We start from the raw sequence: 23,833 nt of genomic DNA, 5'->3' as shown, positions 1-23,833 counted from the left end.
AGAGTATCCAGCAGAGAGGCTGTGCTATGAGACACGCAGTTTAATTTTTGTGATCATTGTGTCTGTGGGCTGCATGTGCCTGTTCTCTCACGGGTGCTGGTATGAACAGGCCAGATTGCTTGGCTGCTCTGTAATTCTCTTCTGGGAGGGAACTGGTATTTAATCTCACCCGAAAGGCGCTGAGGGAGGCAAAAACTGTGCTTAAGGTATATGAGAAGTCAGCATTATCTGATGACTGAAGCAGAGGAGGATGGGCGTTCTTCATATTTGCTGGTGCCAGATGTGAAGAGATTGGAGACAAACCGGGAAAAAGTTGAGAAGCTGTAGCTCTGTGGTAATTTCTCTCTAGACAAGAAGCATCACTGTGTTCATTTTTAGTTCCTTGTTTTGCTTTTTGGTATAGTTCTCACAGCTGCAACACAAAGACTTTTAAAGACCTGCATTGCAGTACCTCTAGTGAGCAGCTAGTCAGTTTTACTAGCTGGATGCAAAAATGCAAAAATCCCTCAGTGGTATTCTGCATAGTGATAATTGCTGCTCTTCTTTTTATGTTCATAGTGGTGAAAAGTTTTTTAAAAAAAACCCCAAACTTCTCATTTATTGACTGTTAGATGATCAAATTCTGCTCTTATATATACCAGTGCAGATCTAGTAAAAATGCAGTTGATTTCAGTCATCCATTTCAAATGTATGTAACAGAGAAAATATTTAGAGCTTTTACAGGGAGACGTAATATACACAATTTTATTTTTCAGAAGAGCAGACTGCTACTAAGGATGCTTCCCAAGAGGAGTCTGAATCAATTCCAGAGTACACAGCTGAAGAGGAGCGAGAGGACAACAGGTTATGGAGAACGGTGGTTATTGGAGAACAAGAACAAAGAATTGATATGAAAGTCATTGAACCTTACAAAAAGGTCATTTCACATGGAGGTAGGAAAACCCTGAATGCATTTTTTAGATTGATGTAAAAAAAAAAATCATACTTTATTGAGCATGATTTATTTCTATTTCAGTTCAGTTATCATACTGGCAAGGGGACAGAGACTTTTATTTTTCAGTCATGGCTGAAGTGAACCTGGCTTTCAATTCAGTGTGACAACAACCAATGAGTATTTTAAATACAAAGCAATTTCAGGAGCAACAAACAAACTGACATGCATGTGTCAGTAACAGTCTGGTCATTGTAGGGTAAAACTGTCTTAGAGTAAGGAAAAAAACTACTGTCTTATCGAAAAAAAATTTGAAAAATTTTTTCTGTGGATTTTGGCAAAAGTTTTTGCATGAGGAATTATAGTCCTCTGTGATTTGTTGAATGATGTATATGGGTGCACAGATCTAAACAAGTAGAGTGGCAAAATTAAAAAATACAGTTTTCCCTGGGGCTTCCATTCATCTGGCTAAGCTCCTTATGTTATTTTTCTGCCATTTATAGTTGTCAGCAGATAGGATTTAATCAGCAACTGCTTAATGTTTTTTTCACGTAATTTGTTAATGATTATCAAATCACATATCAAAGAAAACATTTAAAGTAGGAAAATGGCCTCATACGCTTGCTATATTGTCTCCTTTACTCATCTGCTCCTTTACCTCCTCAGGGAATTTGTAGTTCTGGTGTTGCTAACACATTTCTGTATAAATTAATTCAAGTGGACAAATATTACTATAGATAGTGAAGGAAAAAAATGAAACAAAGCTTTTTTAGTGCCTTTTCCGTGGTGTATCAGGTTTAGATTATCTTTGGATTCTATACGTTAGGAGGACACTGTTTGGCAGCTGTTAAGTAAGGTATTAAGTAAGGATAAGTTGCTCTATTCCTGCAAAAACTGAGGCAGGTAATTTAGGATCTCGGAGGTAAGATTTGTGAATTTATATGAGGATGCTTCTGTCACAGTGTTGCTGATCCGTAACTTCATTTAAAGGTAAACCAGTGTTTCGAGTATATTTTCAGTGTTGAATTTCTCTCTGGTAAAAGTGGCATAAATAAATTATGCTTAATTATATTACCTGAGGATGTGGTTCTCAAATTTGCACATTTACATTAAAAGCAGATAAATGCCATCTTACGGATGTTCACAGTGGCCAGTGTGCAGAAAGTTTAGTCAGAATTAGTAAAGACGTTTAAACCTCCAAGCATTTTCCCACTATAACAACACCATCCAAGATTTATGAATATGACGACACCTCAGACACAGTTTAGCAAACAGACACAGATGGCATAATTTAGGAAACAAACATAAGATATTTTGAGCCCTTACTAATGGTGTTTATTTATATGGTTTTTGTATGCTGTAAACTACTCTAGGTACATTTGTGGTGAAAACTGTCATCTACAGGTCCTACTAGATGCTGATGTATAAATTTATATCAGCTTTTATGAAAAATAAATACCAGTCCATTTTAGTGAGTGGAGAAGTAGCTTTTAACTGAGCACTGTTTGAGTGTTGAACAAAGACTAGTTCCAGTGGCAGACATCTCTGGTGGCAACATAATAACGTGGACTTAGCGATGAAAGTCTAGGTCATTCAGCTTGGTTCTCAGTGTAAAATAATCAGGATTCAAATTTTACATGTCTGATACCTTGTTTTGTTAGATCACTCAAATCTTAGATAAAGAACTTCACGTTTCTTTTACTTTTGAATGGGTGATGGTCACTAACTTGGGCATTGTAAAAGAAATGGTATGAGATGTAATGATAAGTTTCAGCCCACCCCTGGCTAAATTGGAAGTTTTCCCTGAAATCTAGCCATATCAAACCGAGTTAAGGATTGGATTACATTCTGCGTTTATGAAGTGGCAGGCTGAAGATGTGAAAACAAAATCATTTTGATGCATGGGTCATAGGAAAACTTCAGGCAGCTTGAACAGTTTATACAGTCTGGCAGCTAGGCCTATTCTGTATGAAGTTCCCTTTGGCAATACTTTAATATCTTTGGAGTGCTGTGGAGAGCCAGAAATCTTTCCTTTAACCTCAAGTGTAAGAACAGAGTCTGTATAAAATTAATTAATTGCAAGTCAGGTTAAGCACCTCTTAAGCATCTAAGATTCAGTGATCTACTCAACATTCCTGCCTGCCACATAACAGATAACAGCAAATACAGCATCTAAATGGTAGCCACAGAGTTGGAAAGAGGAGAATAAACTTGTCAGTCTAGGTGTGTCATTGCCTTCCACGTATGTTGATGGAGAAATCTCTTAGAGATCTATCTCTGCATAGGCTGACTGAGAATTTGGGCAAATGTTTTTTGCCGGCTTCTAGTGATGAATTAAAAAGCACTTCTCCCTTGGGTGAACATTCCTTCTCTACAAGCATGTGTAAGAAAAAGTGGCTTAGATTTATCTGTGGGTTTTTCTTCTGTTTGCTGTTAGGTGGCATCTGCACATAATCATTTTGCTTTACATGAACTGCAAACAGTGCTGTGTAATTTAGTGGACACACCTGCCACAATACGCTGTCGCTGCAAAACCCCTGAGCCAGCTGGACTGCTTTATGGCAGCGTGATATAAATTGTCATGTCATTTAAGGATTTTTAAATTTATGGAAGGAAGGAAATTTCATCGCTATTTGTAAAGCCGAGGGGGAAAAATACTGCTTTATTCCATAATGATTTAGCTGAGGGATGAGCTAGAATGGGATTGGTGAAATGAGTACTGTCTCTTTGAAAGTATGTGGATCTATTGAGAAGGTGAAAATGTAAAAGAGATTAGTATTAAGTCATGAGTGTGGGGGGTGGAGTTCTTTTCTCTTTGTTTCTTTTGAGAAGACCGGTATATTCCTTCATGTCAAACTCCTAAAAGGTGAAGGTTCTGCAAACAGAACTGGAGTTTCTTGGCCCTCCCTGTCTACATCCTTGCTAGAGAATGCGATGCTACTGTTTGAATTTGACCTTGACATCTTCACTTGGACACCAAACTAAATAACCCATACCTATATGTGTAGATACACTGTTCATGTGTACTGGATCCTAACATGAGCTGGAGCTATGGCACAGCGTGCTATGTCACATGGTTTGAAGTTGTTATATCCACATTGGCTTGAACTCAAACTGTAATCCTGAGCTCTTCTGCCTGCCCGTGTCCTCCAACAGGATGGAGAGCGACACTGCACTGTGGGACTGGAGAAGATAGTGGACATGTGCTGGGCTGCTGTTGTACAGTGGCTTCTCTAGATCCGGAAGCCCAGCTGTAGATTAACTGGCCTTTGGAATTTGAGAGCCAGAAAAAAAGCTACTTCACAGTGCTGGGAAGACAAAAGATCTTGGAAGGATATGGACCATGGAAGAATAGAGTTCAGGCTCAGGGCAGAAAGCTACCTGCAGTGTCCAAATGATTCTTCAGTGGATGAGGTCTAGGCTAGCTAGCATTCTCTACTCAGTGTTGGTGTTACTATCAACAGTATGTATTATCATCTTATCCAATGCCTTATATTTTGTCAAATCTACCAAATTAAATTCAGAAAGAAATAGTCCAACATAATCCTTCAGCAGGTTGCTTTGCCAAGCCTTGATTTGAAACAATATGGCTCAAGGCAGGAGGAGACTTACTTCTGACATTCACATTTTTCTCTCAGAGGCTTGTCCTTTTGCTGCCCTTTGTAACTGGGGAAGCAGTGGTGTTTTCCTGTCCTTTAAGGAACAGCTGAGAACCCTGAATGAAGAGTGCTTCTGTGCATGTCTTGATGACTGGGATAGTGTTGAGACTAATCAGCTGTGGTTCTCCTTGGCATGGAGAACTTCATGGGCAAGTGTGTTGAAGCACCCATTTTGTCAGAGATTCTGTGAAGATCTCTACAAAGCCATGGAATAATTTACTTCCTTGCCATAGACATCTTATCCTTATTTCAGCTAGCTGGGACTCAGTTTAGGTGTTGAGTGAGAAAGGAGAAAACTAACTAGTCTGTCACTCTTCCCTGGTTAGCGCACACAGATTGTGTATTATCTATATCACTATCTTTTAGAGAATTTTGCTTTGCTTGGCTGTCTAGAATGCAAGAAGTTCTACGAGCATTTGAGTTAGGCTTGGATACTGCTCTCTAGCATCCAAAAAGCACTGTAAAGGTCTTAAAATGTCCTTATGAAAGTGTTGTATAGATGCCGGTATCATACTTTAATTTTGTCAGGAATGTGTTCCTGACATATACAGCATTCCTGTTCTGTCTCCAGCAGGAGAGAACTTGTCTCTGTCTCCAAGCAAGATTCAGAGTTTCCTTCACGAACAGTATCATCTCTCCCTCATGATTGGTTTCTCTTAGCTTCTTTTGAAAGGCTTTCAAGTCATTCTCCAAGTATAGAATCATAGAATCATAGAATTGCTGAGGTTGGAAGGGACCTTTAAGATCATCAAGTCCAACCTTTAACCTACCCTGACAAGAGCCACTTCTAAACCATGTCCCTAAGTGCCCCATCTACCCTTTTTTTAAACACCTCCAGGGATGGTGAATCCACCACCTCCCTGGGCAGCCTATTCCAATGTTTAACAACCCTTTCAGTGAAAAAATGTTTCCTAATATCCAATCTAAACCTCCCCTGACATAACTTGAACCCGTTTCCTCTCGTCCTATCACTTGTCACCAGGGAGAAGAGGTCAGCCCCCATCTCTCTACAACCTCCTTTCAGGTACTTGTAGAGGGTGATAAGGTCTCCCCTCAGCCTCCTCTTTTCCAGGCTAAACAACCCCAGCTCCCTCAGTCGTTCCTCATAAAGTTTATCCTCCACACCCCTCACCAGCTTTGTAGCCCTTCTCTGGACACACTCCAACACCTCAATGTCCCTCTTGTAGCGAGGGGCCCAAAACTGAACGCAGTACTCGAGGTGGGGCCTCACCAGTGCCGAGTACAGGGGGATGATCACTTCCCTAGTCCGGCTCACCGCAGTATTCCTGATACAGGCTAGGATGCGGTTGGCCGCCTTGGCCACCTGGGCACACTGCTGGCTCATATTCAGCCGGCTGTCAACCAACACCCCCAGGTCCTTTTCTGCCGGGCTGCTTTTGAGCCACTCTGCCCTAATCCTGTAGCGCTGCATGGGGTTGTTGTGACCCAAGTGCAGGACCCGGCACTTGGCCTTGTTGAACCTCATACCATTGGTCTCAGCCCATCGGTCCAGCCTGTCCAGATCCCTCTGCAGAGCCAACCTACCCTCAGGCAGATCAACATGCCCGCCCAGTTTAGTGTCATCTGCGAACTTACTGAGGGTGCATTCAATCCCCTCATCCAGATCATTGATAAAGATATTAAAGAGAACCGGCCCCAGCACCGAGCCCTGGGGGACACCACTTGTGACCGGACAGCAGCTAGATTTAACTCCATTTACCACCACTCTCTGGGCACGGCCATCCAGCCAGTTTTTTACCCAGTGAAGAGTACACCTGTCCAGGCCATGAGCAGCCAGTTTCTCCAGGAGAATGCTGTATATGCACCTCACTGTCTCAGTGCTATCTACTTACAACCATTTCTACCACATCTTTATAAATTGCCTCCTGATTGCACATATGTTTCAAACAAAACTTTCAACTGACATGCAGGAATATTTTGTATTTAGTAATAATAACATAGAAATCTGTAGCAGCTGCAAAGGATCATGGGGAAGATTAAACAGCATTAATCCATCATGAAAAAGAAGTATTTTCTTTTGGGTAACAAGCAACTGCCCTGGATCCCAGAATAGTAGTGCTGCAACTTTGAGGGTTTACGGCTATCATTAGGCAGTGGTGCAGCCCCAAGAATGCCAGTACTGGACAATTGCAATGTCCAAGGTAAAAAAGTATTCTATACAAAACTTGCAGCAAAGGGTTTAACCGATCCCCAGGAGCTTTTAAGGTATCATGGTGTGCAGTGATAATTGTAATATACTGAGGCCACTGAAGCTGCACAAGCCAACTGAGATTGGATTGTGAGACATCGTGAAACATCCTTCAAAATATGTAAATGTAGGAAATTTTCTTTAGCCCCTTATTCCTCAGTCTAAGGTAAGCATTCAGCACTACAATTGCTGTAGAGAAGCAATGAACCAGGAGTTCAGATAAGATTGTATTACTTACAAAGCAGAATGAGATTTTTTGCTGGCCTGTATAAAAAGTTTACTAACAGTTGTGTTAAGTGTGTTTTTCAGGAATTCAACGTAGCTGACTATCCTACTTCCTTATCACTTGATGATAGTTCATGCATTTTCGGTCTTCTTCAGCAGTAGACATAATCATTCTATTCCAGGACTTACAGATTTCTTTTTAAATCTATCTTGTTAGGAGCCATTGAGAAAGATAAAAATGCCTTTTTGTTTTTTTCCACAGGATACTATGGTGATGGTCTGAATGCTATCATTGTGTTCGCGGCATGCTTCTTGCCAGACAGCAGTCGAACTGATTACAACTATGTCATGGAAAATCTTTTCCTGTGAGTGATATGGGAGCAATGTGACAGAGCCTTTTGAGTTAGTACTCATAATTATGTAGTGAGAGAAAACCTGTCTTTAATTAAGAGGTAATTTTGGTCATTAGAAGCGGAGTGTTCTGAAGGAAAATAGCAGTTTTAGATAAACTGCTCGGTAGAGTATTATTTTGGTATTCTTTACCTAGTCACCCTCCCAAATTAAGGCATATTTGTCAGGACCAAATCTAACTGTATTATCTCCCTAAATGTCAAGGAACGCAGTATCTTCTTGGGCCTACAATCATTGCACTGTTTCACTACTGGTTTCCAGCCCTTACTGAGAAAAATCAGCAGGGACTTAGGCCACCAGACTGGTTTTCACTGTTCATTGTTTGTTATATATTATCATGATGTATGTCATATTTTTAACATGTGCTGTGGCTGTGTTTAGAAGTCACAGGACCATTTTCTGACACTCGTTTTAAAAATACAGGATAAATGACAGTTGCTGACGCAATCAGCTCTAGGTATTTTTCCTGATTCCAGCTGCTTCTGATTTAGTTGTAAGTGGCAGGGGCCAGTTGCACAGGACAGAAATTTGACCGCATGAACCCAAATTTATCACAGGAAAATTACTCCTAATGGCAACATGGTTTGGCAGCCAAAAATTGTGGAGGCAGCACTCCCCTGAAGTACCTCCAGCTACTTCCACTTAACAGCTGTTAAAAATCAATCGTTTCAGCATTTTCTGTGCTAAAACCCAGAAAGTCATTTCTACAGCCAGCAAAGACCTGGCCTTTGCCATTTGCAGCTTACAAGGCACCAAGAGCACAGACACAGTCTCCTTAAAACTCCAGTCATTGAAGAGGGATGTGGTGAGAGCCAGTGCCTTCTACATTGCATCTACCTGTGAAAAACAAGATTGGGTGCTTTAGTTTCAGGTCAGACCAGCTGCTAGTGTTTGTCTGGTGGAGCCTCGAAGACCCCCATGTCATCTACAGTAACTGATTTTCACCATGCCCAGTGATTTAGAGAGGAGGAATTACTACAGTGGTTTTAACTTGATAACTACAGAACAAAGCTGAGAGTAACTGTGACTTGACATTAAATAGTTGTTCTTCGACTTCACCCAAACCCCATGAACATAGATAGAATTGGTGGTAAATGGACTTTGCAGAGAAAGCCTTTTCAAGCCTTAAGAGACTTTTCCACATCACTTGAGGATATTCCCAAAGTCAATTTTATAACTCACTGTCTTTTTTCTGGGGTGGTAGTATAAGAGAGAGCTCAGGTTGGCTGTGAACCTTCTTATTTTGCAGCTTATAGGCTCTTGGTTCTTTGTAAGACAACAAGAAAAGGGAAGATGAGATCACCCCTTTCTTTCAGTTGTAGCCCTATTAATTGCATTGAAGTAGAGGGAGTGCAGCAGTTTACAGTATAGCAAATACTTAAATATTTGTGAATTCTTCACTATTGAATTATATAGGGGTCTGGAGAGACCGGCAAATCACTAAGTCTCCTCTCATTTTGTATATAGCATGTTTCTGATATATTATTGTGCACTTGCAGTATATAGGCCACCTTTAGTTTCTGATTGATAACTGTCCTCAATTGCTCATGATTTTTGCAGTTACTTTCCCTTCTGATTTCCCTTCACATTTATAGTTGTCTTGTTCCTATTTGTTACCTTGCCTAATCCTGTAAAACTGTCTTTGGAGAGTCAAGTTTGAGCAAAAACTCTCGAGACAGCATCTTCTACAGCATTCTAGCTGATGCACATCCACACAGAAATCCCACTGTTTCATTTGTGGCTACCTGATACAGTACAGAGATTAAAAGTTTTTTAAAAGAGTCACAACTTGAAAAACTACACTTTGAAATTCAAAACCAACACTTCTTGCTTTGAGAGTGAGAGAATTGTTCTAGTCAATGAGAAAAATTCTGTCTATCTTTTCAAATAATAAAGAAATGGCAATTATTACCAAATAGTAAGAAATTACCAGTTAGGTAAGGTTTGCAAGAGAGCTCTGCTTCCCTAAAATGGCAAATGGTGTAATTCAACACAGTGAATGAGAACTGTTGAGTATATGAGATGAGATCTGTCTAAAAAACTATCAGATTCCTTTTTGTCATAATACTCCTCTTATTCCTCATGATAAGTATGCACGATTGTTCTTATTATAACTGATTATCCATAAAGTTCACAATTCCCTTTGCACCTAGGCAAACATAGCCATTTTTCAGACTCTCTCTGTTCCTATAACTGAAAGCCTTGTAGTGTTTTCAGAAGTACTTATACACGTTTCTTTATGTTTCAGTGTCTAAATGCCTTTAAAGCACTATATGTTGTGTCCTATGGGAAAGGCTAATTTCATATCCTTTCAAATAGTCGGTGTGTTCAGTTAGATTAAGTTTTTTGCATCAGATTGTCGGCACAAGTGTACGCTCAGAATGTCCCTCGCTTTGATATTTCACTGTTAGTCATGAGCCTTTACAAATGTCAGGCAAAAGAAAGGAATGCACAACTGCAAGGTGAGAAAGAGTCAAAAGAATTGAGTGAATAGTGATTTAGATGGGATTTATCAAATCCATGGAACTGGTCTGTTAATAGCTGCCTACTTTATGCCCAGGTGAAGTATCACTCTCTTTGGTGAGAACTAGATTTCCTGCTCTTCTTTTAAAGAAACTGCATCTTAAGGAATTTAAAGGTCAGATTAGATCACAAGTCATTCCCATACACCTGTGAAAGGGGCCATTATGCTCAGGGATAGAGCTGCCTTTTGTAGTGAGCACTCAGGCATTCAGGTTTTTAAGGTGTGACTTGTGATTTTTCACTGCAGTTTTTACATACACATGCCTTCGGGCTGGATAGCAGAGAGAACAGTTTGAACATTCCTGTGATGAACAACTCCGAAGTGGGGTAGTGGAGCATCTGCATATATAGTCAGGGAAAAGAATTTAAAGCTACCCTTTCATTTAACTGAGTACTGTGCTCTTTTAGGTAGGGCGACTAAGGTCCCAAGAGCACTGTTCTGTCTGAATTATCCTTGCCGAGCTGAGGAATTTAATGAGTGTTGGGAGTGTTTTGCTCACAAAATGAAGCGATGCCAGGGAGTGCCCTGTCCCTTTAGAAGGCAGGCCGATGGACAAGTTTTATTAGCCTTGAGATTCAAGGTGTTTGTAGTTCGCAGCCACAGAATCAGTAGCAGTAGTGTGAGAATCCACAAGAATTATAGACAAGTGTCTTCTCCTGACCCTTATTATTTTTGCATTGAACAAACATGACAATTAATAGTGAACAGAAGTTTCTCAACAGTTAATCTCAGAAGCTCCTGGAACTTCACATGGTCCTGCCATGCTCTCCCTTGCAAAATCTCGTGATTTTATCCCCTTTTAAGAAACAGCAAAGTCACCTGTGAGACTGTATCTTTGTAAGGAAACCACATATTTCTGAAAGTGCAGATAAGATTGTGGTTTTCTGGTTATTTATCTTCAGGTAGCATGGCAAGTAGTGCTAAATGTTTGCGTTGGTTTAAAGGAAAAGAAAACACTGTCTTGTCTTCCGTAGTCTGCCTTGATTTACTCCTAGTAGACTGATTTAGTTTGGGCTTAAGTGGATAATGTAAAGAATGTGCTGACTTACTTCTGTACTTTTGTCAGCTATGTAATCAGTACCTTAGAGCTGATGGTAGCTGAAGACTATATGATTGTCTACTTGAATGGAGCAACACCAAGAAGGAGGATGCCTGGACTGGGTTGGATGAAAAAATGTTACCAAATGATTGATCGGCGGTGAGTAGTATTTTCCTTTCTGATCCACAGTCATTATTTTACACACTGGCCATTCCTGTTACTCCCCTGTATGACAGTGTTCACTGTGTATGATTTTTCTGTATGCTTTGTGGGTTTTTTTGGTTTTTTAAGAAACCATTTCCTTTTTACTTAGGTTACGGAAGAATTTGAAATCCTTCATAATTGTTCATCCATCGTGGTTTATCAGAACAATTCTGGCTGTGACACGACCTTTTATAAGGTATGTAGTGAATACCAGTGATTTTCTATGCCCTAAGAATACAGAAGCACCCTAAATTGTCAAACCTGCCTGTTAATCTTTCACTGAAGAGTACTCATTTTACAGCTCATGTTGGGATTTTGACAGTTGAAGTTGACTTTCCTGAAGTGAGTGGAAAACCCTCTGTCATTTCTATCAGTATCTAGTTGCAGACATCACAGGCATAATATGGTAAACCTGTATGTGTATGCGGAACTGGGAATTCAGCTCCTTTCTTCCAACCCCAGCTAAAAGACATGTAGAAAAGGGGTCTGCATGTAATGATAACGACCTCATAAAAAAGAAAAATCCTGGCTACAGGGCAAGATTAAGCTACCATTCTGTGTTTTAAAAAAAATAATTGCTGTTTATGCAAGAGGACTGCCAGTACCCTGAGCTGTTTCGATGCATAGCAGTCCCGGTTCCAAAAAAGGTTTTATGCCACCAAAAATAATGCTTTGATTAGTAAAAAATCAAAGAGATATTACAGACCCTGAAGACCTCACAAGTTGCTGAAGAAGACAGGCACCTAAGGAGGGGAAATGCTGAGACTGGGGGGAGCAGACTGACAGGTGGGAGAAAGTTGCTTTATGCAAGAGAAGAAGCATTGACTCCAGAAGCCACACAGCAAATAACAGAGGTCATGACAGACCTCAGAGAGGTTCGCCCCCAGGCTGCTGCTGAGGACACTGGCGATGTGTGTCACAGGGTTCTCTGGCCTGAGAGAGTGACACTGGGATGGGGAAACACCTGAGTTCTCCCATCACTGCCAAAGTGTGACAGGCAGAGTATCGTAACAGCACTTCTTTTAAAGGTGGTGTCTTTAATACTAAGTAGAAAGCGACAATTAAAAATGCCAGAGTAACAGGGAAACAATACTTGGAATTAGGAACAGTAATGATGGGGATTCACTGAGTTGCATTTGGTGTCTGAGGTATTTTTGTTGGCATGCTATTTGCTCCCAGAGGAAAGGTAGGTAGCAAAATTTAAAAAAAATCAAATTTGCCACGTCTGTTTCAATTCACTGGTCATTTATTCAGAATGACCATACTGAACAGCAGTGACTAGAGGTTTTGCATTCCCAAACAGGAGAAAAGGTTCTCTCTAAATAATTTGGCAAAGCAAATTAGTAGTACAAAACTTAGACACAATAGAGACCAGTTAAAACTATCCATTTCAGACAAGTAGATTGAGTCTCTGTGCAATAAGAAAGTGAAGTGCAAATGGGAGCTGAAAAAAGGTGGCCAAGGCACACGTCCAGTGTGACTTTTATGGAAGATGACATAAAATACTTGAACCCTCACCAAGGACAGAAGACCACTATGAGAACGCAGAGTAAAAAAACTCTGGGAGGCATGAAAAGAGAGAGTCAATTCAGTAAAAAGCAGTGTAAAGAGATAGAAACTTGATCAGATTGAAGGCCGGTGGCTGTAGCTTAGTTTGCTAGCCCCGAGCTGTTCACCAAATCACTGACGTGCACGGTGGGAACTTTAGAGTAAGGAATGGATTGGTCCCAAGGCAAGGAGAGATTTCAATGAGATAGATAGCTAAACATGAGCAACATAATTTAAATTCTGTTTCAGCTGAGATGTGGGACAAGACAGTAGGAATGAAGAAACTGAAAGACAACAGAATGGCAAGGGACAGTCAAGTCACTGAGAGCATTTTACAGTCAATTCTGCCTCAGAAACTGCCAAGGTCACTCAGTGGACTCTGGGACTCACCTTGACTGACAAACACTAAACAATTGTCTGCATACACATGTATTTGGGAAGCCAATACTTAGATTCCCACATAAAGCAATTACACAGAAATCAATCACTGTGGTGGAATTAGTGGACCCAGGAGAATCCTCAAGTGGAAAAATGAACCCTTGAAAGATTTTTAAATATTTTTTCTTTCCCTCACCCCAGTCTTTAGAAGCTTCTGATTGGCTTGGAGCTTGCCAGGTTACTTTGGCTGCAGTTCAGATGATGCAGACTATGATAAACATTTTGGATAAAACGCTAATAGTTATCTGTGTGTTATCATGGTTTTGACTGGACAATTGTGATTCGTGCATCTTAAAACATGACCATTGGCCTGCTTCAATGTGTGGCTGGTGGTGCTAATCTGGTACAGAGATACATTAAAATGGATGAGCTTAAACAACTGTTCACAGTACCTTCATGTATTCCTGTTTCAGTTGTCTACTTTACCTTACTAGGAATATATGTATGGTAAGGGGAGGGGCAGTAACCTTCTGCTCAGAGGTATTTCAGAGGCTTCATGTTGTCTGGTCGTACCCCTAAATCAGCAGTAGATAGGAAGAATATGTTCTGTTTTTCATGGCCTACACTTAAGAACATTTACAGTTAACATGCATTTGTTAGTTTTACTGATGTTAAAAGACTATCTAAATACAACCACAGCTAAGTTTGGAAAATTGCTTTAGGACTCAAATGGGAAAGATGCATTTCTCGTAAGCTGATAAGTATCAAATGATTCAGGTTAGACAAGTCAATAGCCTTATTTTTTAAGGCTGAAAATTTAGCCTTTTTCTGAGTGATTTATTTTTCAAACACAAGAAAGGATCATATAGCACAGCTGAAATAAACAAGGGAAGTATTTCCTCATAATAAGGCGCTGCAGTAAGAATAGACATGCACATACAAAATCAGATATGTACTCATCTAAACAAACGAGGAAGTTTAGTTTTATTATGTTTTATTGAGAATCAGTGTCAAATATAAATGCTAATTCATCACGATCACTTGATGTTAATTCATCATGACCCGGTTAAGTGAATGCTTCCCATCTCTTTTTACACGTAGTTATGCTATAGGGGGGTTGATTCTTTTCAGAATTTTAATACATCTCCTTTGAACTGTAAAACTAATCGCATTGCCTAGTATGTAGGCATTACAATTTATAATGTTGTCCTAAATACTGTAATACAGCCTAAGCAAGGAACAGCAAAAGGTCTAGACTTGATTCCAGTGTTAGCAGAACTCAATATCCTCATGATCAGCTGGACTCTGTAATTGAAATATGAATAAGAAAATACTTAGTTATTTAATAGATTAACTTCATGCCTTCTCTTTTTTTAAATATATCATAAACAATTTGGGAGGAAAGTCAATCAACATGGTGTTTCTGTATTTCAGCTCTAAGTTCAGCAGTAAGATACAGTACGTCAACACATTGGCAGAGCTCCGTGAGATGATACCAATGGAGTACGTGCACATACCAGACAGTATTGTCAAGTAAGTGATGTACAGTAAACATGTACTTGTTCTAATGGAAACTATTCCCACAAACTAATAATAGTGTTAAAGACTCTGTAAGTCTTGGAAACAATAATTCAAAGATAGCTGGTTCAATAGAAAACCACTGACAGTCCCCAGGTACATCGTTCCTTATTGTGTTGATTTTCATGGTTTAAACCAGAACCACTGAAAGACAATGGTTCTCAGTTCTTGCTTCTGATGTGTGAACGTTTTTCCAATGCAGATATTTCTAAAGGAAAGATATCTACTAAAAAACTGTAGGAAGTTGATTTGAATTGCTTGCATCAACTGGCTTTTTTTCAGAACTGAAAACAGTAAAATGAAATGGTATACCAAGACTGAATACCTTGGAAAGCAATCATGGTTTTCATGTAGGTCATTACTAAAAAGATATGTTGTTAAAGGATGCTTTTTCTTATTCTTTTTATCAAATGTCCTAGGTTTTGAACAGGCAAACATGCTGTACTATAAAGTATTTTGATGAGTAAATACACAAGTATTTTCCTTATGGTTTGTCAGTGACTAGGTATGAAGAACGCTTCTTTTGGAGCTGTCATAGATCTCTGCAACCAAGGCAGGAGTTTTCACACCTGCTTCACAGTAGTTGTCAAAGCAGCATCATTTCCTTCATCAGGCTGGTGGTTGCTCTGATACTTGTGGTGTACTTCCAGGGAGCAAGTGGGAAGCTCAATTCTTGCAGTGGCACGTTTAAAAATAGTAAATAACAGTCATGAACTCAGGGATCATAGGGACTTTCACTCAAATTTGTTTGCTGCTGTAACTTATTTAGAAGTGAGGTAATGCTAAGAATGTGTAGCACCGAGGTCATTGGTCACCTGATAAAGGGATGTCCAGAATGTTCTAATATCCCTAAAATTTTTTCATCCTCCCTCCATCCCTCCCTTCCTCTTCTGATTCTTGTAAACATTTAAGTTTCTTATATTTCTCTCTGATAAAGACCTTAATCTGATAAATCAGTGTGTTTCTCTGTTTCTACTGTTACACTGTCTGTAGCAGTACGCATTGCTGTGTTACAAGCATCTTTTTTCCCTGTGGACTGAAAACTGGTTGTAAAGTCCATTCACCTCCCGGAACAACGATGAAACGATCACAGCACCGGTACCAAAGAAACTTTAGGACAGAGCTTAAGAAATTTTAGAGACTGTCTTCTCTACTTCATGTCATCAGCAGCCAGATCATGATTTTGCTGAAGAAAAAAATCAGATGACGACAAGTGTGCCCATTGGTGGGAGGCATTTTGAAGGTGTCTTGATATGAAGATTTAGTGGGTGGGTGGGTTCAAGGCACTGTGAGTAGTTACTCCCATGCCACAGGGAGAAGAGCTAATAGCTTCCCTTCTGCTGCAAATTGGGAAAGGCTCCTGTGGCAAAATAAAATAAAACTCAACTTTCGGCTTCATAATTGCTCCACTGGCAAGTACAGAAATACCACTATGGTCATGAGGAATCCCATCTGTAGAAAGTACGTAGGGTTATGCCAGAATTTGGGTTGTATGGTTGGTTGGTAGTTTTTATGGAAGTGGGATACAATGTGCCTGTTGTGTCATATGAACCTGTACATCTTTTCTTTTCCTTCACCCACCCTTATCTTGTAAGGTATGATGAAGAGAAGTGTATTAAGAGAAGAATGAGGTAAAACTTGCTTTCTAGCCCATGCTGCTGCTCATAATGGAGTGAATCTGTGTGACAGCCTTTCACCTGCAGGCGACCTCAACAGCTGAACGAGAGAGGACTTGCAATGATGTGGAATCTTACTTTCCCCTTCAAGCTGTTGAGATCAGCCTCCCTTCTAAATAAAAAGCCACTCAACTGTAAATGTCCTTGACTTGGCCCAGGCTGTGGCTAGTTTAATACTATCTGATAGAGCAACTGAATGCTTTCAGCTCTGTCCACTGGGCATGCCTCAGATCCCTGCTGCTTTTATGTTTCTGCCTCCAAATGAGCTAAATAAGGAGTTACAAATTAAAGGTGGGCTGAGCACAAGGATAAATGGTATCATACTCAGCTGAAGAGCTTTAGGGTTAGTGCATAATACTGGGTGCCTATTTTAGAAGCATGTACTATATTTGTTCTTTGCTCTGCTATTGCTCTGCTTCTCTCTTATGCTGTGCTTGCTTCTTTGTTTCTTTATATCAATAACTTTTACTCATGCAGACTGGATGAGGAGCTGAGGGAAACTTCAGAAACAGCTAAGTAAGATAGCTTTCAGCTTGATGCTGGCATTATATTTACTGGGTTCACAGGAATGGATTGAATGCAGTAGTACATTATGTGTTTGGTATAGCAGTCAGCTAGTAGTTTCAATTACTGTGTGAGTTGCCACATTTGTGAATTGACTTCCCCTCTCACTGTAAGCAGCCTGCTTATGTACCGTTCGGTCTCAGTAAGGAGTAATCATACCCTTACACTATAAAAACATTTTTGCTGTTTTTTGATGATCGTTTCTATAGTCATGGGCATGACTGAAATAACTTCTTTACTCCATTAAAGTGGTTCATTAAACATTTTCTACCCTTCACCTGTTATGTCAGATGATTAATAAAGTTTTTAGGAGGCAGTTCTTTTTAAAAAGTATTTTTTTACAATTTGCTAAGTTAGGGATAGCTATTGTACCTCATTCTCAGTTAGGGTAGGTAGGTAACTTTTCCTGTCTTTCCAGTGTTTGTTGGATGGGCCAGTGAATTAATACTTGGTAATATTGTATTGTTTATGGTAACTAAATAAATCAGTGTCAGCTGATGATCAAGTGCTTTAAACTTGTAATTCAGTGCTTAGACTTTAGCATACTGAGACAGTATGTTGTAAGTACTATAGAAATCCTTAACTGGAAGGACACAATCCTTGACTGATTGAGCAGAGCTTAGAAGGTATCCAGTGCACTTTTTTCACATGTGTGTCATACACAGGATTCTGGAGGAGGAACCTGTGGCTGTCAGTCCTAGTATTACATTTTCCCTGCATTTTTTTTAGCGAGAGATTTTCAGGTTTTGAAGTTTGTTTTCAGTCTTCTTCTTTAGCACTGCAAAATTTTCATCTTTCCACTTCTTCTGTGTTGTATTTTTTCTGAAGTTTCTTCTTTTGCAGTGCACATTTTCCTCCGCTTCTCCTGGGATTAGCTTTTAAAATCGCCTCCAAGAAATACCTAAAACACTGGCCACTGCTTTTTGATTCTAGCAGTTAAACTGCCTCAGAAGCAATACCTTTACATAAGTAGTTGTCTGATACCACCTGAATATTTTTTTAAAGAAAAGAGGCCCACCCCAACCTCGAAATGCAACTACTGTCCCTTCTATTCAAACATTTTCAAACGCATTGCTGTATATAACAATGAAAACTCTGTGGAAGAAAGCTGCTTTCTTGTTACTCCTTTCATTTAAGACTGCAGCATAGCAAGTGAAAGGGGAAGTAAATATTCATATGAGGCATCACTGATTATTGTTGTTGTTGGATGTATGAAGTCACTGTAGTGCATTTCTCTTCCCTAACTTAAAGAAATAGCTTAAAAATTTATTACTCAAACTAATTTGTGTCGCAGGCACTAAGCTCACTACATTCCTATCAATAACTTTTGTGTGTTCGTGCCATCAAAGATACTCACTACAGTTAGTTATTATGTCCCCCAAATCTGATGTCATATTTAAAAAGAGAAAGAAATAAACACAGAATAAATGCTTACTACTACCTCTTTTACCTTGTACCCAGAACTAGCTGCCTCTCAAATGATCCAGAAATGACTTCAGTGGAGCACGAGTAAGAATTTGTGCCTAATACCGTCATTACGTTTTAACATTATTTTACAACCACGCTGCTAGGAACTGAGGCTGGGTAGACTCCATAAGGCTTTTTGGAGGCCTCAATGCTTTTAGAGTTACTTTCAGGAACTTGATTCAACATATGCAAGCAGAAGAAGTTAGGATCTACTATATTTGCATTGCAGATGTGTTTAAAGTGTCCTCGACCATTTTCAGGCAGAGACAGATAGAATTCTTAACCTGAGGATATTCAGGTTAAGTTATGTGAAAAACATATAGAAAGAGCGCAACACGATCAGAGTAAAGGTGGTCCCGTGCATCATGCTCAATTAAAAGTAAAGTGGTAAACTTGCCATTCTCATTCAGAGATTAAAAAGTCTTATATTTTACTTTGATTTCTGGGTCTGTTCTTGATGTTTTCCTTCTCTTTGATTTTTGTGCTTCCCAGCTTCTTTCATAGTTATTTCCCTGACTAAATCTCTAGTGTCTTTATGTCTCTTCCTTTCAAAGCTGGACTGGTTCCCTTGGAAATGGAGATGTGTCAGTCCTCTGGCATGCCGTTCCTCCGTCTGATACTGTAACTGAAGCATGCGAATGGAAAACCCTGCACTGCTCTTACTGTGCGTCAGGGAGGGTGTTAGTAGCTGCAGTGTGTCACGCAAGCGCTAACGGTTCATTGCTAGAATAGCCTGTCAGGAGGAGTAGCCACTGCAGCAGCGTGCGCATTCCCAGCCAGGGTGTACAGGGGAAGAGTGACGGGGGACGAGGACTTTGCTGTCCCTCCCTGTCTGATTGGTACGTACAAATACACCGGTGTTCTCACGCTGGAGCATCGTTCAGGAAATCACATGCAGTAAACCTGACTCCTCAGTAAAAGGTTCCATCAATAGCACGAGTATTAATCAGCAGGCAAATAACTAGAAATACAGGTAGCAAACAGATGCATAAGTAAAATGGAGCTTGTACAAAGGTTAGAACCATAAGCTAAATTCTTGATCCCTGCAGCAGTTGACAAAATCTCTGAGCACCTTTTTTTTTCCCCTCAGACACTGTTTATTCTGTAATGAGTCAATATGAGAACTGTTTTTTTAAAGTATGAGAACAGAAAATAAAAAACATGTTAAAGACTATTTATTTATGATTTTGGCCGTTTTGTGGCTTGAATGATTTTCCCGTTTTTCTCAAAAGAGAAGCTGGACAGCAAAAAGCAATAAGAGAAGAGAATTCATATTTAGCTTAAACAGATGTAGTTGAGACCAAATGAATGCTAATTTCTGCTATTTATTTTCTCTGCCTAAATATGAATTTGTTTTCAGGAGCAGTAATAACTTTCCTGTGGTCATACCACTCATTTCTGGTGCTATTTCTTCAGGAAATAGGATTTCCCATGTAAATGCCTCCACAGTGATAACAGCAGTTTTACACAGACTTTCCTTCTGTATGTTTTCTGCTGAAACTTCTCTGGAGTCTGCCCAGCTCTCAGTTTGCTTCTGTTGTCTTTTTGATATCTATTACAAAGGCTTTTGTCTATTGTTGTGTTCTGTTTTGTTCAACTTCTTGCACTTCCTCATAACTTTAAACAAAATTCATTGTGAAATAATTCACAGTGAAGAACCCTATGTGTTCTGTAACAGTTCATAAATATTGAGAGTGTTTTAAATAGTTATGTGTCCTGTGAGGAAAATTGTATTTTGATGCAATGTTTACAATGACAACTTCTTCTTCTAAAGAATACTTCTAAAGTATTTGGTGACATGTGCTTTGCACTAAATGGCAAAACCGTACTTCTAGAAACATTTTTAGGGGCACCTGTATTTTGCCACACCATGATGTCATTCCAGCAGTGGATCTTTTCACATCTGGTGTCTACTTCAGATTGGAATGTAGTTATTAATTTCAGTAAAACAGTAACAGATCTTATTAACGTGTGCATTTTCCATATATAGTAGACAGGATGTGTGTAAATTATTTGACACCAATGCATTTAAGTAAATGAGAGATGAGAATGCTCAATGTTTCGGGGGAGCTTAAGATTGCGGAAATTGCGAGCTACGTGTTTCATAGCACTGATTTTAATTTTTTTTGTTCTTTTGTGTTTTTTTTTTTTGTCTTTAATATATAGCATTGACATGACCCTGAAATAAAAATCATTGCTGCCAGGCATTTGAAGAAGACGATTCGTTTGGATTTTCATCGCCCAGACACCCATGACAATGGTGTACAATAGGCAATTTGGGTTAATTTTGTTTGGTTTATGATTTTTCTGTGTCATTCAGCAATTCCAGAAGACCAAAAAGGGCCAACCCTGTTGCCATGGAAACAGCAGAATGTTGAGCCTGGTTATTTTTTGTGTTTTCAGCAATAGAGTTTTCATTAGGAAGGCTTTCATATCATCTAGCATCGCTTTCTATGTGTGTGTGCGAGTTCTGTTTAAAAGGATACCATTTTACCAACAGCGTGCCTCATGAACATGTCAATGAGGTTGTGGATTTTTGTTTCACTTTTGTCTTCAGCATATTAATGTTTATGCATAGCTGAACAGAATAGTTATTGTTACAATAAACTTCAGCTTGGTTGTGTCACAGAGCAGCAGCAACTTTATTGTTTAAAAATAATTCTGGAAATGATGCAGGACTTTCTTGAATTTGTCTGATTCTTACTGTCTGAAAAGTCTGTCCACGTTCATTTAACCCTCATGGCTTCTTTATTTGGTAACAGAAAAGACTGGTACACTAAAAAATTAATAATTAATCATCAAACAGACTTCCCAGAGGACAAATGAGTAACTGAAAATAATTTTATTTTAATAATTTAGTTTAGTATCTTTATTTTAGGGATACTTTTTATAGAAACAGCTAATCCTGTAAATGAGTGTCAAAGAGTCTAAAAGCTTTGGAGCATTAATTTGTTATTGTTGTTTTTTAAATCTGTTTTTCCAAAACTTTTTTTTAAGTTACAAGTCTTCAAACGGCACCCTAACTCCAATCATAAAGGCTATTCATGCTATGAGTATGAAATGAATACTTAATATTTCCTACTAACGAATGAAGGTTAAATTATAAATCTACAGTTGGGAGTCACACTCATTTGTTAGGAATAGATGTCAAAGTATTATTCAAAGTTTATCTAATATATATTTAAAGAAAAGTATTACAGTGCACGTTATTGTCTGTGTCATAGAACACAGCAGTAAAAACATGACAGGGAAAAAAAAACGCTAAGTATTTCTTGTTTGCTGCATTCCTGTGTGCTGGCACAAAAGACATTGCAGTGTAAGTCCTCCTATTCACTGGGAAATAACTGCAGTCTCTCAGACCATTGTTTTGCAAGAAAGTGCAAATTAATTGTTGAGTGAGTTCCACTTTTCTGCTTTAAAAAGACAAGAGTCAAGAATATGACTGATGCTTTCAGTTCCCCTAATGAACACACGCATGTGCTTTCCAAACCTGATGAGTCACCTGCCTTTTGGGATGTCCTAACGGAAGTAACGGTGTTACCCACTTTCTGAAATATTACTCTTACCTTCAAGAGATTTTCCTCTGCCCTAGAATGACATCTGTGGATTCTCTACTTTGTCTGTAAGTCGTTAGACCTAACAATTCAAGATAGTTTGCACCTCCTTTTTATGTATGCACTGACTCCAGTCCTGCCTCAAGTCCAGAATTATTAATTAAAGAGAACACAAGCAAAAATTTTCTTGGGGAATAAAGTTTAAGCAAAAGGCAGGACAGAATGAGCCTTGATTTTTCAGTAGGATCCAAAATAAGAGTGAAAATTCTATTTTGTCCTTCATTTAAAGGATTGATATTTTTCTTCTGTGGTTTGCACGTTTCCATCTCTGTCAGTTTGTTTCTTCTATTTGCAAGGTAGCCTGCAGGCAAGGAAGCAACCATCCATCCCTGTGTGCACAGTTGTGCAGCCGTTGTGATGACAGTTGACAAAATTGTCAGAAAGTCAGGAACTTGCCAAATGCTTTCTTACCTGCCAGCATCAAAACCGAAATACCCGCGCCTCTGCGGTCCTTGCTCTGTGCTGGCGGGTGGTGCGTTGTGTCGTTGCCACACTAGCTAGCCTGCCATAGTGCATCTTTCTGTCAGTTCCTGCTAATTTTCGCAGAGGAAGGGCCTAATCCTGCTGGCCGTTGCTGCTGCTCTATAACCTTGCCCTAAGTTAGGATCTGGTAGTTTCCACCATTTCTCAGATGTTCGAATCTTGGCTTGTGTCTGCCTTATAAAAGTGCTGTCACTTAGAATATTGGGGATAATGTTTTATGTACAGATTAATATTTGTATTAACTTCCAGATGCTAATTAAGCTTCACCTAGATCTAAACTATTAAAAGCATTTAGTAGCATGAAGTTACATCTTCTGTAGACCTGTAGTTTAAGCCACCTGGAATGAGCTGGATGATTTCTGTTATGCCGTAAGTGAGAGAAGTGTCCGCCAGAAGAGAAGTTCACCACAAAGTAGAGGTTCAGTGCCAATCTTCGTGCGCTGTTTGAGACCTAAGTGGGTTATGTGAGATTTGTGGTCCTAGTGGTGGGTGTCAGCTCAGAGGTGAGTTTAATTCCAAAGGCTTTGTATGAAATTACTAAACAACAAAGCTTTACATGAATTAATAGAATTAGTGTGGGTGGACTAATAGTGGCAGCCTGAGACAGAAGGAATTTGTTTAAGACAGATGTCACATTAAAAAAAAATGGGGCGTCAATGTGAGGGTGCAAAAGTGATTGCAAGATCAAGGTGTGCTTATTAATATATTTTGAAAAGTTTTTTAATGTTATGATATGGTAATTCTATATTATGCTAACAATAATGTATCAACATTAATAAATCAGTAGTTTGTTGAAAGAGGAATATAGTACGTATAATTGCACAGATATAATCTTTTATATACGGATTTTTTCTACTGTGTATCAGAGTGCTCAGATAAAATATAAATTAATAGTTGCGATTTTTTTTTTTGTTAAAAGACCTATGCTGACTTAAATTATAGATTAAGCAATACAAGGATATCTAATATCATTGTATGCATATATATACATATGAATCAGAAATAAAGAACTGCAACCCACCACTGGAAGTACTTCCTTTCAGTTGAAGTTTTTTTGTTATTCCCTGCGTGCAATGGAAACACTCGACAGTTTCAAATCACAGTTCTTTGCATAGGTGTAAATATTTTTTTCTTTCCATTCCCTTCCTGTCTTTCCAAAAATTGAAACTGAATCAATTCTGTGTCTCACGATGCTACTCTCCACCTCCATGTATTCAAATCCTTGCTTTGCTGATGCTAGCAATATTGTTCCTGAAAGAAAGGAGGAGAAGCTCTTCAAATTGCTCTCTAATTGTTTATGCGGTTATCTAGAAGTCAAATGCA

At 39.1% G+C, this 23,833-nt stretch overlaps 1 protein-coding gene across 4 annotated transcripts in view; it reads left to right on the top strand.

The window, feature by feature from the left end:
* Positions 1-21,659, top strand: part of PRUNE2 (prune homolog 2 with BCH domain) — a 145,307-nt gene extending 123,648 nt beyond the window's left edge. The window contains exons 12-20 of one of the 4 annotated variants that reach the window (XM_074569593.1): positions 756-932; positions 7,287-7,389; positions 11,026-11,157; positions 11,312-11,398; positions 14,563-14,661; positions 16,302-16,337; positions 16,860-16,898; positions 18,408-18,455; positions 20,580-20,745. In XM_074569593.1, coding sequence (XP_074425694.1) covers positions 756-932; positions 7,287-7,389; positions 11,026-11,157; positions 11,312-11,398; positions 14,563-14,661; positions 16,302-16,337; positions 16,860-16,898; positions 18,408-18,455; positions 20,580-20,601 — 743 coding nt within the window. In that variant the 3' untranslated portion in view covers positions 20,602-20,745. Of the gene's footprint in view, positions 1-755; positions 933-7,286; positions 7,390-11,025; positions 11,158-11,311; positions 11,399-14,562; positions 14,662-16,301; positions 16,338-16,859; positions 16,899-18,407; positions 18,456-20,579 lie in introns of all 4 variants that reach the window. The other 3 variants (XM_074569594.1, XM_074569595.1, XM_074569596.1) reach the window with 3 other exon arrangements.
* The last annotated feature ends 2,174 nt before the right edge of the window (positions 21,660-23,833 follow it).

Source organism: Larus michahellis, chromosome Z, assembly GCF_964199755.1.
Source record: "Larus michahellis chromosome Z, bLarMic1.1, whole genome shotgun sequence".
Lineage (NCBI taxonomy): Eukaryota > Metazoa > Chordata > Aves > Charadriiformes > Laridae > Larus > Larus michahellis.
The sequence above is the reverse complement of the archived record's forward strand: the minus strand, read 5'-3'. Positions and strand labels throughout refer to the sequence as shown.